The 18,000-nt window shown below is 31.9% G+C and overlaps 1 protein-coding gene across 3 annotated transcripts; it reads left to right on the forward strand.

Annotated features, from left to right (window-relative positions):
- Positions 1-11,404: 11,404 nt before the first annotated feature.
- LOC149491631 (uncharacterized) lies at positions 11,405-17,251 on the forward strand (the record flags this gene model as incomplete). 3 transcript variants are annotated; one of them, XM_089717164.1, is given in 11 exon segments in its annotated part: positions 11,405-11,607; positions 12,351-12,450; positions 12,873-13,000; positions 13,107-13,257; positions 13,347-13,456; positions 13,951-14,034; positions 14,112-14,160; positions 14,276-14,367; positions 15,347-15,485; positions 15,627-15,706; positions 15,786-17,251. In XM_089717164.1, coding segments are annotated over 10 exon segments (2,392 nt in total), but the record flags the coding sequence as incomplete, so codon positions are not given.
- Positions 17,252-18,000: the final 749 nt, after the last annotated feature.

The following is an 18,000-nucleotide window of genomic DNA, read 5'->3' on the forward strand; positions in this document are numbered from 1 at the left end:
TAGATCGGCTCCGGTGGCTGGAATGGGGAGGGAGGAGGAGGAGGGGTCGCGCGCTGGTACTGGCGCCAGGAAGGAGAGGAAGAAAAGGAGAAAAGAAAAAAAAAAAAGAAAAAAGAAAAAAAAAGAAAAAAAAAGAAATCTTGGAGCTTCTAGACCATTCCGGTTCGATTCGAACCGGTTTTCTAATTCAATGATTCGGCTCGATTTGCTTGGTTTTCTAATCCGATTTGATTTATTTTGATTCTTTTAGTTAGGTTCTAGAACATTGCCTCAATTTACTGAATAATAATAAGAATACTAATAGATTTTTATATTAATTAATTTATATAGTAATCACACACATATACATATATATTTTTAATAATTAATAATTAATGCTCCTTAGTTACTCTTAAAAATTTCTAAAGATTCTCCACTCGACAAATATTTAATAATATGATTTGGGCTTGAGCCCAACTCCGTAAACTTGGGCTCGAATTAGAATTAAACAGTATTTGTAGTCCAGACAGTCGAAAATTCAGATTTTTGTTTTAATAAAAATTCAAAAGTTTCGAAAATAAAAATTAAGGGTGTTTCAATCTCCCCCCCCTTAAGACAATTCGTCCTCGAATTGAAATCTAACAGGAGGTAACAAGAATAGAGGAATAGGTGATTCTAAGGTCATAAGAGATACTCCAAATACTAAAAAGTCGGCTCAAGAGCAAATAAGATAGACCGAGTAAAGGGAATAGGTAGGGCGTTCTGATTGTACTTCTACCGTCAATCATCCTACTTAGTGCCACCCAGCTGAAACTTACAAGAAACTCGAGTTTATTACCTAAATCTCCAATTACTATCTTCAGACAGCTACTGAAATCTTTAGAAATCTTTATTGAATAAAATCTTACAATAAAACTGGATTTAATAAGAAAACAAATATTTAACCTTTCACGAGAAATTTCTTCATGAAAACTTAACACATAGTTTTCAAACACAAAACAATTGAAATTTAATTCGTTTATAATAATAAGTAACTCGTGTAATTTACATATATTATTACTAAAACTTTTCTTAATCAAAAGTTCAGAAACTGCTACTTTAATCCAAAACTTTCAAGAAAAATCGTCTTATAACCTTCGTTGTCTTTTAGTATCACGGGGCGACTCGAGGTCACTCTCTCTCAGTTCTTATCTATGCAAGTCCTATTCTTCCTATGATATTCTTATATTATACCAATTCCACTATTCGATGACTCCTGGTCTAAAGGACCTCATTGCACTCCATAAATATCTTACCTTTACAAAGATTCTCATGCTTTTGACTCAACCATCAACTTCTCTTTAACTTAATCTCTTTTACCCTAAAACTTATCACCTAATGGACTTTCATAATAACACCTTTTATCTCTCCTAGCTCTTATATTTTTAATAACTTTTCATTCCACAAATGTTGCTATTAGTTCGTCCTAAGGAGATTAAATACTCTAATTAATTTTGTCCACTTGGTTTCTTTCATACTACTAATCATCATCACTAATAACTTACCTAATCACCGACATTTTAAACTACCATTTATTACATGCCCAATGCATTTACCTTATACCTAATACTCATCAATACTAAGGTAGATCATCAATTAGATAGACCACAATAACCCAACTTCCTTTACCAAATTCTTTAGCTAGATAATTTATTCGTCTATATGAAATTTCCAATTCATACTTCAATCATGAAACAATAACAAGTCCCTAATTAGCACCTATCATACATAAATTAATTGTTTTATTTTCCATCCTATAACCTATATATCTCCAAGTTTAAGATATACCATCCATCCATTCACCTTATATCAAAACTCAAGCTAATGACTAGACAGTTACTACCATACCAAATTTTCAATAGACGCAATAATCTACCTGTTTCTAAACCTTTATCAATAATATTTGCAATAAGAATCCACTCCATATGTCAACTTACTTATTTCATCTATCTTTAACTTCATATTTGACTTTAGGATTTTCAACCAATCTTTTCCTCATCTAAGTCTAGTAGGTATTCATGAATTCTTCCAATTTTTTCTACCACTTGCTCCTCATAGATATACAACTCGTTATATATATCATTTCTATACCCTTAAATCATTCAAGTCCATTCCTATTGTTATTTCTTCCATTTATTACATCAAACAATCCTATACTCCAAATCTAAGTGCCACTTAACTTCTATACCAAATCGGCTACCCGATATTTCCAGCGTTCATGTTCTCAACTTGTCTACTAACTACCTACTTATTTATTATTATCACCACCATTTGTCTTATTCTTCTTTTCAAAACTTTCCTTTAGATTCTAATTACACCCATGATCACCTCACTTTGTTGTTTTATTCAATTGGCCCCGTGATATAAATAGACAACTTTCAAAAATAATTTTCTATATAAATAATCAATTTCAAATTATTTATCATAACACAATTTGAATTCAAAATAAAAATGAAGTTTTAAATTTTAAATATCAAATATCAAGTAAATAAAACAATTAAAAAGATTATCTTTTGAATAAATTCTAAAGAAATTCAGTAGCCGAGCTGAATACTAAAATGCCGATTCCTAATTATCCAAAATTCATCAATCCACTATACAATTGGAAAACCTATTTTATTCTCTACACTATCCTATTTACTGTAGGAATAGAGCTCACATGAAAAGTAGTGTACTGGGTGATCAGGCCAATCCACTACCATCAGGTATTACTCTATTCCCTAGCTTAAGGGCTCACACCAACTCTAGCCCCTATATTGTGATGGGTTCATCCTATTATCCACTACTTTCACTCAAATCCTCAATTAGTTCTTCTATAGTTTATAGATTTTTACACAATAGGTGTGGGTTTTCCCACCTCATAGGGTCTAGTGCGTCCACCATCCCTAAAGGGGGAAATCACAAAGTTTCCTTCCTTATGTTGGTTACGGCCGATCCCAACATAAAGAAATTTCCTATACTCCGCAGTTGTGTCCTAGAACCCTAACCTAAGCTCTGATACCAACTTTGTCACGACCCGATTCCATGGGCCGGACCGGCACTAGGGCCCAGGTAAGCTTAAGGCCCCCGAGGCCCATAGTAAGCCTGAAACACTAAAATTTTACTATCTCAATATAATATTAAACATTCAGCCCATGTTTATAGGAAAATAAATCTCAAGATTTTATTAAATCTCGGCCCAAATTTATCAGCTACAACATTCCACAGTTTGGGTCCAATTAACAATACACCACATTTTTAATATGGGCTCACATAGTTATATTGTCTATGTTAATACATGACTAATTGTATACAAATTATACAACTGCGGAGTCACTAACTAATAGATATACATAGATTTTTATACATCTAGATACATAGCAAAATATTTATTGGTCTAGAAAAATTTTCTTTCTAGCTCTGCGACGAAAGAACATAGCGTAATCGAATTTAAAGAAAAACTTACTTCCTGAAAAATTAAACAAGATATGTGAGCTTTCTAAGGAGTAACTATTATTGCACAACACACACATTCACACAAATGTGTAAATATATATCAATCTAGTCATCCGACTAGTTATATGCTCACGCAGCGAGTCACACAAATGGCATGTCACCAGCACTCACAAACAATATCACCTTCAAATAATCACATCACGTGGAAATTAGTCAGTGGAGTCACCGAACCCCCGATGAGCCGTCCTCCCACATGGCTCATCCTCTCACATGTGCACCAGGGAGCCGATCCCCCATACTGGCCGACCGGTCTAATCCTCACTTGACCAGCCCTCTCATTGTTTTTCTATCCTCTCTTTTCTTTTTCATACCAACAGGAGGCAACCCGGTCGTCTCCATCAAATCTAGATCATCAGGCGCTCACAACAGGAGGCCACCCTGCGGGCTGCGATCAAATCTAGATTATCAGGTGCGCCCAATAAAGAAGCCAACCCGTGGTTAACAGTAACGGTAACAGTAGGTGCACACGGGGGCGCCGATCTCCCATTTACCCGGCTAACAGAAACAGAATCGGGATCCATATAACAGAATCAGAATATAACAGAAATCAGAATCAGGATCCGTATAACAGAAACAGTCTCACAAACCCATGGTGACCCACTTCATCCCAATTCCACACAAACAAAGCACAGCAATATCACAACACAATTAATCAAGTATTGCAATTAAATGCAAGCATATTAATCAATTAAACATCGTAATGCAATGCACAACTAGACAACCATTCTCAAGTGCAATTAAATAAATAAATAATAATATTAAGAATACAAACAATTAATTAAATTATAATAATGGAAGTAAATAAATAATTGAATAATTAGATGAATAATAATGAAAATAATTAAATAGTTAGAGCACTCTATTTCTTATTTGTTAAGTTATAGAATTAATCTAAATAAACTTATTAATTATGTTGTTAAATAAAAATTAGTCTAAGTTCTATCAAAATTTCGGCAGCACCTCCCCTAAAAATTGGACTATCTACCTGTTAAGATAATGTCAATACTCTCCCTGTATTCATTCAATCCACAAGCCCATCCATCGGGCAATCAATCAAATCAAATGTCCATCCTCTTTTACATAGCTATACCAATAATTAACGATTATTATTTGTTACTCTTTGCTCAACAACTCACTTTCAAAAACTTAAACTCATTATTTGCCAAATCTATACTAAGAAAATTTAAGCTCATAATTTAATATATTATCAAAATCTTTAGCTAGACATCATATCTTTGTTCCCATCAAATTAAACATCAACTTATAATCTTAAATAGTCTCTAAGCATATTACAATTTAGAGAGCTGAATAATTCGGTAACCATTTAGACGATTCTAGAATTCTACTATTTATTACAGAAAAGTTAGCTAACTATTAGTTCACAGCTGCTGCCACCATGAGAACTCTTCGAGTTTTCCACTTACACTCATGATTTATACACTACTTAACTTCATTCCTTACTATAGAATAATATGCAACTTTATTTTCATCAAATCATTACAAAAATTTATAGGAACATTTAATATTGGACTATCATAAAAAAAAAATTAGGTTCTTACTCAACCCTTCAAGTTCTATAAACTAAGTCTTTCATTTATATATTCGTCAAGAAACTTGCGTATTAACCAATATCCAACTTTATTGCTGCAAGAAATAACATTCAATTAAATTTATTGTCATCCCAAACTATAGTTCACATTTCTTTGTCAATCACATCCTTAATCCTTAGCAACAACAATGTTAAATACGAATCATAAATAAATATATATAGCAATAATATGAACTCATTTTAGCAAAACTCATAAAATTTTATCAACTAGCCACTGCCAAAATAAAGAAATCAGATTTCTGAATATAGCCGGTACATTACAGGCCAATGAACTCCTTTCTCAACAGGAAATTAATTAATAATTCTATATCTGATATCAAGGCAATAACTTAAACAAATGGTTAGGGTAGTTACTGCCATATCAAATTTGTTCTAATACCTCAATGAAAAATTGTAATAACCAAACATACTTACCAATAACGAATCATCGTTTCCTTACAAAAACTCATAATAGATTCAATAATCTAACTATTCTATATGTGAATTCAATTTATAGCTTCCATTTATATTTTTATTTATCAAAATTTCTTAGTTAATCTTCATAACAGTAGCTAAGAAATTCTATTTCTATATCACTTCTCCTATTCAGGATCAAAATTCATGAAATGTATTGAAAGGGTTGAAAATAACTTACTCTACTTGCCGGAAATTCAAAAGGAAAGCAGATAGCGCTTGTCCAGATCGCAAACCATGATCGCAGCTCCGCTAGCTTGCTGTGTCTGCCGGAACGGGAAAGGATGGAGCAAAAAGGGAGACCCAAGCTTCGTCGTCGAAAGAGAGAGGCTGGTGTCGTCGGAAAATCGAGGAGCAGGAGGCTCAACGCGACTTTCCGATCGAAGGATGTCGCGGCTCTCCTGTGCCTTCTGCGTACGCCAGAAACGAAAGCAAGGAGAGAAGGGTTGCCGGAATCCGCTGCGTCGAGGAGGCTAACTAGATCGGCTCCGGTGGCTGGAATGGGGAGGGGAGGAGGAGGAGGGGTCGCGCGCTGGTACTGGCGCCAGGAAGGAGAAAAAAGAAAAAAAAAAAAAAAAAGAAAAGAAAATCTTGGAGCTTCTAGACCATTCCGGTTCGATTCGAACCGGTTTGGTCTAATTCAATGATTCGGCTCGATTTGCTTGGTTTTCTAATCCGATTTGATTTATTTTGATTCTTTTAGTTAGGTTCTAGAACATTGCCTCAATTTACTGAATAATAATAAGAATACTAATAGATTTTTATATTAATTAATTTATATAGTAATCACACACATATACATATATATTTTTAATAAATTAATAATTAATGCTCCTTAGTTACTCTTAAAAATTTCTAAAGATTCTCCACTCGACAAATATTTAATAATATGATTTGGGCTTGAGCCCAACTCCGTAAACTTGGGCTCGAATTAGAATTAAACAGTATTTGTAGTCCAGACAGTCGAAAATTCAGATTTTTGTTTTAATAAAAATTCAAAAGTTTCGAAAATAAAAATTAAGGGTGTTTCAATTTATTATTTAATTTATTAAGTCATTTATTTAGTTAATGGTTTTACTTTTATGTTTTTTGAAATTGACATTTATTGAGCAATTTTCTTTTTCCATTTAGTTAAAAATTAATTTCATTAAATAAATTATTAAAAGAAAATAATGATGCACATACATGCTTTTCAAAGTTTTTGAGCAATTTGTTTTAATCATTTAGTCACAAGTTAATTTTATTAAAAGAAAAAATGAATAAAGATAATATAGTGCACACATATGGCTTCTAAAGTCTTTGAATAATTGTCGATCAATTGTAGTCTAGTTGATCTTTTACTTAGATGAGGAGTGAGAGATCTCAAGTTTGAATCTTTTCAATCAGAAGTGTTTTCATTAACTTGGCCAATACTAATTATCTATTTTATAGGTTATAAAATTTCTATTTAATTAAAAAAAGTTTATTTACTATTAAATGCTTGCGAAGTCTATCATTTTTTTTTGTCTATTTTGCTATCTCGTAATAGTTATTATATTAATACTTTGTTAATAGTTATAAATTTTTCAAAAGCAATTTTGTGATTTCATTCACTTTTAATATTTATTTTATACATCCTTTACTTTATTTCATTTTTATTATATTTTAAAATTCTCCTTACTTGATTTATATCATTACAATATATTTCAAGGACTATTGCATATATTTAATTTTTTTTTAAATACAAATGTAGTTAAAATTATTAAAATTTATAGAGAGAAATAAGATATTTCTATCAATTTCAAAAATATTTATCCCAAAAGAAAATTGGAAAAATGTATATTTAAAAATAATGGTATATAATTTTTTTCTAAATATGAGATTTAAAAAGAAACTTTTTATACTAAAAGAAAAGGAAATAAATTTGCAAAAAAAATAACAGAAAATTACAACTAACCTATATGTTTACCTGCTATAGCAGGTTAATATGCAATATCACAAAAAGACAGTTCTCTTTTATATACAAAATTTTTGAATTCTGTACTGTAGTAAAAACCTAATACATCATTCTATTTTGGGCAATCTTTTGGAATGAGTAGGGATTACAATGTGTCATAATCTAACTTACATGACATTACTAAATTTAATAATCCTACATGTGTACTTCCTATATATATATATATATATATATATATTGATATATTGATTTAAGTACTATATGTGACAAAGATTAATTGAACATAAATACTAAGTTGAGTAATGATTTTATGTTAAAATAAAGGATACAAAGACACACTCAAACAATTATGAATTAAATTTAACTTCCTATAAAAATTATAATTCCTAATTAAGATACAAAAAATTTCCATAATAGAATATTATTTAAAATTTAATTAGCATAAAACTTTCCAATTAAATATCGCATTAAATATAAATACTATTAAAGATTTTTAGTTCATTTTTAGCCAGTACATTTTGAATTTAAATAATAAACTAATACTGTCAATAAAATTAATAGATAATATAAATAGATTATAGATAGTATATTATTGTAAATACGATGGACAAAGCACATTTATAACTATAATTCACTATTTTGATAATTCTATTTGTTTGACAAACACAAAGAAAATAAAAACTATGATAAATAATTTATACTTTTTATGGATGGAATTACATCTTTGTCCCTATGTTTGACATAATTAATTACTTTCTACATATATTTTAAAAATTATTGAGTCATGCGAATTTTTTATAAATTATTGAATTTCCAAATTCTCCTTAATTGCAAAATTTGTTAACATATTGAGTCATGCGAATTTGTGCAATAAAGATCTAGCTATTTGTGTCTTTCTATTTATAGGTTTATATCTCCTTATCATTTTATATATAGTTTTATTTTGTATTACTTACGTAAAATAAGTAATGTAACTAATAATTGATTTAAATTAGGAAATGAATTCTTATGGGTGTATTTACTTATCGAAAATAATTTTCTATTTTCTAATAAAATAGTTTTCTTAAAAATAAAACTATAAAATAAAAAAATGAAAAATGCGTTCACTTGATAACAATAAAAAATCATATTTTAATTTAAAAACTTCATAAATATCATTCACAACTTTCATAATTTAAAGAAATAAAATATTATAAAATAATTTAGAATTTTTTATTTAATAATTTTTGAAATTATTATTGATTATTATAATAAAATAATATCAACTTTTTATCATTTTGTTACAAAATAACACGCTCTAATATCTTTGTCATACCTAAATTACTTCTCTATTCCGTATACATCTCCATTTTTACTGTCCTATTCCATCTTTTACATTTTTACCATGCACCTCATTTCTCGCCCACTTTAGCTATTGTAATTTTCATCATAAAAACATCTTTTTAAAAAAATGAATAAGAACTTGCAAATATATTTTTGTTATAAAGGAACACTTCCGAAAATAACTTAAACTGTTTTCCAAATCTTAATTAATTTTTGGAAAATCTGGAAACTATTTTCCTAGTTTTCCAAATAGAAAACTAATTGATTTGAACATAATTTTCCAGGTTCTCTTGAAAAAGTTCTAAAAAACTATCACAATTTTCTACAAGTGAACACACTTATATATTCTTGCTACAACATATAAAATAAAATAAAATATATTAAAATACAATACAATTAAATTCCTAAGTATGAATTATATTAGGAACCAAATATGTATCCTTTCTTATCATAATAATTTTTTTTTAATTCATTGGACTTTTACAGATCGAGAGCTCCCATTGGCTCACCAAATTAGTGAAATTGTGGTTGAGAGGACTTAAACTCATACATACCATTTCTCACGTAAGTGAGAAGACCAACCAAACCACTATCTGACATGACATCAAAATAAAAAATTTCTAAGAGTGTTTATATCCATCCAATTATTCTCTTTATATTAAAAGAATTTATTTCCCTCCCAAATAAATTTTCCTAGTTCACCCCTAAGCAAATGGGTTAGTTCTTTTATTTACTATTTAGACTATGTTCGTCAAGAGTGTTGAGGGTAGTGTTTAGTATTTTGTTTGGATTAAAATACTTTTTTAATTAATAATTATGTTCGGTAAAGTCACATCTATTCCAAGTTTAGGGTTTGAGGGAGTGTTTCATAAAATGTTATCCTCGTCAACGTTTAACGTTTTATAAATTTTTCATCAAGTTTACGCACATCACTTGTCATTGTCTTGTTTTCTATAACATTATTCTTTTTATATTAAACATCTAATCAAACACTTATTTTTACAGAACACATTTATTTTAAACCGCTATATAAACAATTAACCACTAATAGGTAATATCTAACTACTAACAGCTAGTAAATTAACTGATAGCTAATTAAACAACTAACATCTACTAGAAGTGCTGAAATTGCCAAACCGAGCCTTAGTATTGAAACTATTTAATATTAGTATTCAAAATGTACTTTTTCTTGGGTCCAAATAGCTGTATTTTTTCCACTTTATAATTGAGAACTCTAGCTAAGCCTCGCTCAGAATGCAATTCTGGTCAAACATAATATGATTCGAATTGAATTGTTATGGCTATTTTTATTATGGCAGATTTGAAAAGTAGGAATTATGTTTTAAAATTAAAATTTTGCCTAACACTATAATTAATTATTCTTGTGGCATTGAATTCAAAGAAATTATTTGAATCGATAGGATTTGAATGATGAAAATTAAACATTTTACTTTCACCGTTTCCAAATATAAGTCGTTTTAGGGTTATTATTTTGTCCAAAATGTAAGTTGTTCTGAGTATTTTAAGAAGTAATAGATAATATTTTTCTAATGTTAAATATATTTATATTAGACATAATAACTATCTTCACAAGTTATCATTGATTTTAAGATAAATGGCAATTTAGATAAACTATCCTTGGTATTGTTATAATTTAGAAGAATTAACTGTTTTCTTAATCTCCATGCAAAATTTGGGATAGAGGAAATATCGATTTAGCATATTCTTTTATTTGAATTTCATCATTGCTCAGATTTCTCTTCAATTACATATTTTTTCCTGTGATGACATTTTAAATACTTAATTATATATGGAAATATATTTTTTTCATCACAAATTTTATTTTCCAATCAAATAAGGAAATATGAAACCTATGAATTATAATATGGTAATCTATGAAATTTAAATTTCATAAAATTTATATTCAGATGTAGATGGAGAGCGTGACTGCCTTCGAACTCTAATTTCGTTTGTTTTTCTCTAGCAAGCATGGCCTATCCTAATTTTTTTTTTTTTTTTTTTATAAATATTTTTGATTTCAAGTGAATCGGCTTACAACGTACAAGTAATTGTATTCTGTAATTGTTTGTCTATGCGATCTCTATATATTTTTTATTGTTCAATGATTAATATCTCTTTGACCGGAAAAAAAGATCAAAAATTCAAATCTCATTATTTGTAGATGAGATTTCTGTGAAACTTCCATCATGGAAATATTTATGTGAACCAAAAAAAATTAAACATGAGAACTAATATCAGCCATCGGATTAGAAAAAAAATAAAGGAAAATGTACACGTGGCACTTGAATCCCACCTTAAGCCTCCACTTGGCCCCATCTTTAAGAGTCAGGTATAAATCGAAAGGCTACAATCAAAGACCAAAAAACCCAAATCTCAACCATTGGATCTGAAATAATTATCCACGTGGCAGTTCCCTAAATACCACAACGGATTCCTAAACCGGAGGGAATCCACGAAACTCAAACTCGGAATTGGACGGGGTAATATCTGTAAATAAAGGAAAATCAAAGGGCAGCGAGTGTTAAACTATAATATTTAAATGACAGCGACGCAGGGATAAGAGAAAGCCAGCAGCCAAAAAAGCCATCCAAACAAACAACACAAGTGCTCGCTCTTTCTCTCTATCTCTCTCCTTTTAAAAGCAAAGCCTTCTCTTGTGGTTTTCTTTTTCTCCTCTCTTTCGCGTTTCATTTCTCTGCACCTCATCGTTTTTAGATTCTCTACATCTCTCAATCCTCTCGATCCCCAAACTGTAAGTCTCGATAAGCCCTAATTTTCCAATCTTGCCCCCCGATCTCTGTCTTATTTTCAGGATCCCTAATTTTTGTTCTCAATCTGAATAAATTCAATTTCAAGCCATTATTTATCTGTGTTGTTGATTTGTGTTTCTTTGACATATACGATTTTGATTTTATTGTGTTGCATGCAACTGATTTAGATTAGTAGGTTTAATTTTTTATTTTTGGTTGATTGTATGTGAATTCGTTTTCTTGATCTGCGATGTGTTTTGTTTCATTGATTTGTTTGGTGATTAGTAATGGCTTTTCCTTCTGATGGATAGAATGGGAGGTAAATAACCCTTTTGGGTTTGGGTTGGATTTGCGATTTGTGGAGGCAATTGGGAGTTTAATTTGTACTCTGGGCTTCAATCGATTGGGCATCCTTACAGGATTCTTGCAGTTAAATTTTCTTATTTGTCATTCCTGACATTTCCGACATTTCTGATGAGCTGGTTCTGATTGTTGTAATTGCTGTAATGGGAATGTGGGAGCCATGAATCGGATGCATATTTGGTTGTTGCTTAATTTTGAATGTCAAAGCAAATGACATTAAGATATATAGAACTATTGCTTTTTTTTGTTTGGTAAAAATTCAAGTTATATTTCTATTAGGTTTCAGCTCAGTGGTACAGATTGGGGTCTTTTAGTTTTTGGTGCAATAGTTAGTTTGGGACCGTATCATCTCATATATCTTTGTTTTGTACTTTGTTTTCAGGGCAACCATGAGTGACGAAGGAGAAAAGACCTGCCCACTCTGCGCAGAGGAGATGGACTTGACTGATCAGCAATTGAAGCCGTGCAAATGTGGCTACGAGGTATGTGGACACGACTTTTTTACATTCCGAGTGTAATGTGTAAACAAATGTAGTAGAATCACAGTTTTGATTTTTAGATTATGCTTTTTATATAAAACTTCTGTTTTATGCTCTGTCCTATGGTGTCTCTGGTTAGATTTTGAGCAGAGTTACATACTGTAGGATTAGAGATTGATCTCTATTGCATATAGCCAAATAACATCACTTTCTAAAGGATTGGCCATCTTTTAGTGGTTACTGTTTGCCTAGTTGGGAGGATGAATGAAGGAAGACATGTTACTTTCTCATTTTAGGTTCTTTAATAGGTTTTGTATTCTGTAATTTGTGAATCACCTGCTCATACCTGTTTTCCACTTTTCATCTTCAATTGCTAATGTAAATGGCACATTTTCGTTATACTGAATTCCTTCCCTTCATGTCAGATATGTGTTTGGTGTTGGCATCATATAATGGACATGGCAGAGAAAGATGATACAGAGGGGCGGTGCCCAGCATGTCGGTCACCTTATGACAAAGAGAAGATAGTTGGAATGGCTGCTAACTGTGAAAGGTTGTCTCGGCATTATCAGATTTTATGATTTCTAGTTGTTTCAGCACTAGAAGGTTATACTGATATCAGTGTTTTTCTTTCTTATAACTTTGAACTTTACCCAAAGGTTGGTCGCTGAAATTGGTGTTGAGCGAAAGAAGTCACAGAAGGCAAAGACAAAACCAACTGAGGGAAGGAAGCAACTTAGCAGTGTGCGCGTTATCCAACGGAACCTTGTGTACATTGTTGGGCTGCCTCTAAATCTGGCAGATGAAGATGTAATTTCTCTCTCCCAACCCTTTCTCTCTCCCCAAAACTCACTACCTCAAAAAAATTGCTGAGCGTGTATTTTAAAATTTTTGAGCAGCTTTTACAACGCAGAGAGTACTTCGGCCAGTATGGAAAGGTTCTAAAAGTTTCTATGTCTCGAACAGCAGCTGGTGTAATACAACAGTTTCCAAACAATACTTGTAGTGTGTAAGTTTAGTTGCATTCACCATGTCTTTGCTGATGCAAAGTCTTCTTTTAACTTTCGTTCTTTCTGCGATGGTCAACAGAAGCTCAATTTCTTGATATTCATATCCAATTAATAATGTTTGTGAGCTTCAAGAACAGCGCAGGTGGTTAACAATCTTAATCTTTTATTTTGGGTTTTTATACATTATTTACAAAGTAGAGGTGTTTCTGGTTTCCCTTGCGTTTAATTGTATTTAATGATATGTTAACATGTTTCGGACTTATACTTATACGTTGCCTTGGTGTTGATTTGATTAAAGAGGATATTAGAAACAAAGAATTCATATATTCGATCCCAACTAGTTTGGCACTAAGGCTTTGTTGTTTTTTTTTTTTTTTTTTTTTTGTTTTTGTTGTTGTTGTTGTTGTTGTAATGATAATTGGTAAAGTGATTATTGCCCCTTAATGATTTTTTTTTTTTTTAAATATAAAAATCTTTCCTGATTTCTTGGCAGATATATTACTTACTCGAAGGAGGATGAAGCTATTCGTTGTATTCAGTCTGTACATGGTTTTGTCTTGGATGGTAGATCTTTAAAGTATGTGTCTTTACATTTATGAAATTTTTTCTAGAATGTTTGTTGCATATGCATGCTAACAGTACTAGTGATTTCAGGGCATGCTTTGGGACCACAAAGTATTGTCATGCGTGGCTGAGAAATGTGGTATGGTTTTTAATGAAGCACTCTTTTCACCTTGGGATTTCTGGATTTCTCGTGAACACTGCAAAATCATAGCTGGAATATACTTTAATTCAGAATGAAAATTTTTTTATTACAGCCTTGCACCAATCCAGATTGTCTATACTTGCATGAAATTGGTTCTCAAGAAGATAGTTTTACAAAAGATGAGATAATATCAGCTTACACCAGGTATATTTTTATGGTTGATTATATCACTGACATTGAGCGACTTGGTGTATGCTGTACAGAAATGCATAATTCTTTTTTCTTGTTAATTTTCCTGCAGTTTATTGTCTTAGGAATGTTAAAATATGGTTCCTTTGGCTTAATAAAAGGGGTTTAGAGGTATAATTTTTTGGCCCAAAGTTACCTAATTTGCTTCCTCCTAATGGTACCATGACGCTGCTTTTGTGTTCCAAAATTTTGGTTATTTCCATGATCCAGATTGTTGTGGGGTGTGAATTGGTATTCAAAATTGGTGTTCCCCGCAACAATAATGGAGAAGAAGAAAAGGAAAAAGAAATGAAGAAGATGGAAAAGGAGAGGAGAAAGATGTTTCCTCTCACAAGCTTTTTCTCCTCTTCCGTGGTTTAGTCTTTCTGTGACAGAGAAGCACAGAAAATTAGTTGTTGCTTGTTTTAATTTATAAATCCGTAGTTTTATTTTGTAACTAGGCCTCATTGAAGCAACCTTTCGTCCTGTATTTGGGCCTCTTTAAAGCAATATCTGTAGGCCTAGTTTTTAAGTATCTCAGACTTGAAAAATTATGCTGCAGAAATTAACTAGAACTTAGTAAAATTATATCTTAATATTTATTATTTCATTTGCTTTTGGAAAAAAATATACATGACAAAAATAATTTCAAATGCATTTATGTGTAAAATTTGACCAATTAAGAGTCCAGTGACCCTAATAATTGTAATTCACATACCACAATTCTTATTAATGCATCAATCACTTTGTTTTGGAGGGTAAGATAGGGTTTCTTCTGTTGTTTGGGGAGAGAGCTTAAGGGAGGGGATGTTTTTTTTAATTGTTATTAAGGGATTGAGACCCAATCAAAATCATACATTTTATACTGATTTTTTATCTTTAGCTTGATGTTTTTGCACTACATTACCATTATTTGTTTTCATTTGATGAATAATTAATTTTTGATGATTTAAAGAAGTAGAGTGCAACAAATTACTGGTGCAATAAACAATATGCTGCGGCGTTCAGGGAGTATGTTGCCTCCCCCTGTAGATGATTATAGCAGCAATACTTCTACTTCTTCAGCAAAACCAATTGTCAAAAATACTTCACATGTAAGATTTTCTATTTATTGCAATAATTTATGCTATCAATTCTATACAAGGATGTTGAAGAAAGTCAGTGAAATGCGATTTGGATTTGAGAGAACCCTGAAATGTATCACTGGCTTAATTTTGGATATGTTTCTCTTGCAGAATACAATTAGTACAGGCAAAGATTCACCTCCTAATGGAAGTACTGGTAGATCTATTGCTCTTCCTGCAGCAGCTTCATGGTATGCCAATAACTTATATCTAGTCTCGACTTTTTTTTTTTTTTGGGGGGTCAGTGTTGCTGAATAAGTATTATACCAGGGGAATGCGTGCTTCTAATCAGCCGCCAGCTGCTAGTTCAACATCTTCTAATGGCCCTACTATGCCTAAATCAGAGACAGTTAATGGTACATTAGGATTCTCATCCGCAGTTGCAAGTACAAATCAGGGTTCTACATTGCAAAGCGATGTAGGTAAAAGGGCAGTGTGGAATGAGGATAATCAAATGATAAATGGTAAAGGCAAACCAGATCCTTTGAAATCTGTGAAACAGAATGTTGTGGATTTTCGTGCCAACGCATCAGAGAAACCAGCCACAATTGATGAAACTACTGCAACATTGAGTAATCGGTCTTCCAGTCCTCCAGCATCTAAGCACGGTGAATGGGGCTCTTCTTTGGTGTCAAATGATACAAATTCTTTTGTTTGTACATTGCCATCTTTTGAGCCTGAGAAAGGGGGAACTGTTGCAACTGATATGCCGGCAATAAAGGTTGAGAGTACAGTTAGAAGTGAACCATCTGGTGTAACTAGAACTAATAATTCACTTACAGATCAGAGTGCTATAAAATCACCTGGGAGTCAAGCATTACAGCAACATTATGTTGACCAATATCAAGAACCTTTAGCTTCACCAGTAACTGAGAACAATTCTTGTTGGAGTGAACAATCTGATTGGAGAACAGATACTCAAACTCAAACAGTTACAAATACCGTGTCTGAAGTAGAGGAGGATATAATATCATTTGATAATCAAAGGCTTAAGGATCCGGAAGTAGTCAGCCGTACTACATACCTTCCAAACTCTGCTAATTCGCTCCATGTTTCAAATCATTCTAGGTCTCATTCTTTGCAAATTAATGATCCTTTTGGTGTCATTAATGTAAATGCTGATCCTATATTTGTAGATAATAGGGTTGGTGACCGTACACTTCATCATGCCTCTAGCAATACTGAAATATCAAATGGATACCCTGAGAAATTGATAAGCAGTTCTGCTGGTCTGGATAGAAATATGGGGCGTTCCTTCTCTCTACCAATTGAAGGGGAAGTGAAGCAAATGGGCAGGTTACAGGGTGATACTACTGCATTGGATGCTGGTGAGAGCAGCATAATTTCAAATATATTGTCACTAGATCTCGATTCCTGGGATGACTCATTAACTTCACCTCAGAATTTGGCTAAATTGTTGGGTGAAACTGACAAACAGCCTAGCCCTCTCAAAATGTCTAGTTCTTGGAAGGTTCAAAATAATAATAATAATCAGTCTAGGTTCTCCTTTGCTAGACAGGAGGAATCAAGAAATCAATTAGTCGATGTTCATCCTTCATTTAGTGTTTTTGGACAGATGCCAAAGAACGTCTCATTTAACCAGGACTTTTCTGAAAGAAGGAATTCATATTTTGATAAGCTTGGAATGGGAAATGGTTTCTCTTCCAGTAATTTTGAGGAATCTGAAACTTTTACAAGTGGTCCTTCAGTTTTCTCTTCAAATAAGCCTCCTTCTGGTGAGTATTTATTTTCTTTCTGTTTCTAAGATTTTGGCTTGCTTTCTTGTTTAAAGGCGTCACTGGATTTATGGGAAATGAGTTACATTGTATTATTTTGCAACTTGAAGTAGAGAAATGAATGAGACCTTGGGTAAGAATTAGCATTACTTCACTGTCATATCCATATTGGGCCTTGTCAGGCATGGCGATTTGCATATTTGTTTCTTGATTGCTTAAGATTAAGCTGGTCCATGGTATAAGGATAATGTGTCAATGGTGTTTGGATGGTTTTGGTTTACTATGTGTTTTTTAATTTTTTAATGTTATTCTAATATTTGTTTTTGTTATTCTTTGACTGTATCTTTGTAGTTCTAGCAGGCCCATGTTTTTAAGATCCATGGAACGGCCCATGTGTTTTTTCATTTTGTTCTGATTTGTACATCTCCCATATTTGGTATTCTAGACTATTTAAATGGATTAAAGGGCGCTTGAACTAAAACTCATAGTAAACGATTTAGTTGGAGGATCTTCATAAAAGAATATCTTTTTAACTAAGCTCAACAAGGATTTAATACAAATCAATTCATGTTTTAGGGTCCCTCTTAAATTCCTGTGAACAAAACCAACAATGATATTTTTGATAATTTGTGATAGCAATGAGCTAACTTTAGGAAGCAGAATCTTACTATGCTGTCCTCCTCTTGGCTCGTGTGTTTTAGTCGCTGGTGGTTTGATTGCATTACTGAGTTGTTTGCCAATTCGTGCAA

The sequence above is a fragment of the Jatropha curcas genome, unplaced genomic scaffold, assembly GCF_041381405.1.
Source record: "Jatropha curcas cultivar XTBG-Jc1 unplaced genomic scaffold, XTBG_Jcur_1.0 HiC_scaffold_1033_pilon, whole genome shotgun sequence".
NCBI classification, from domain to species: Eukaryota; Viridiplantae; Streptophyta; class Magnoliopsida; order Malpighiales; family Euphorbiaceae; genus Jatropha; species Jatropha curcas.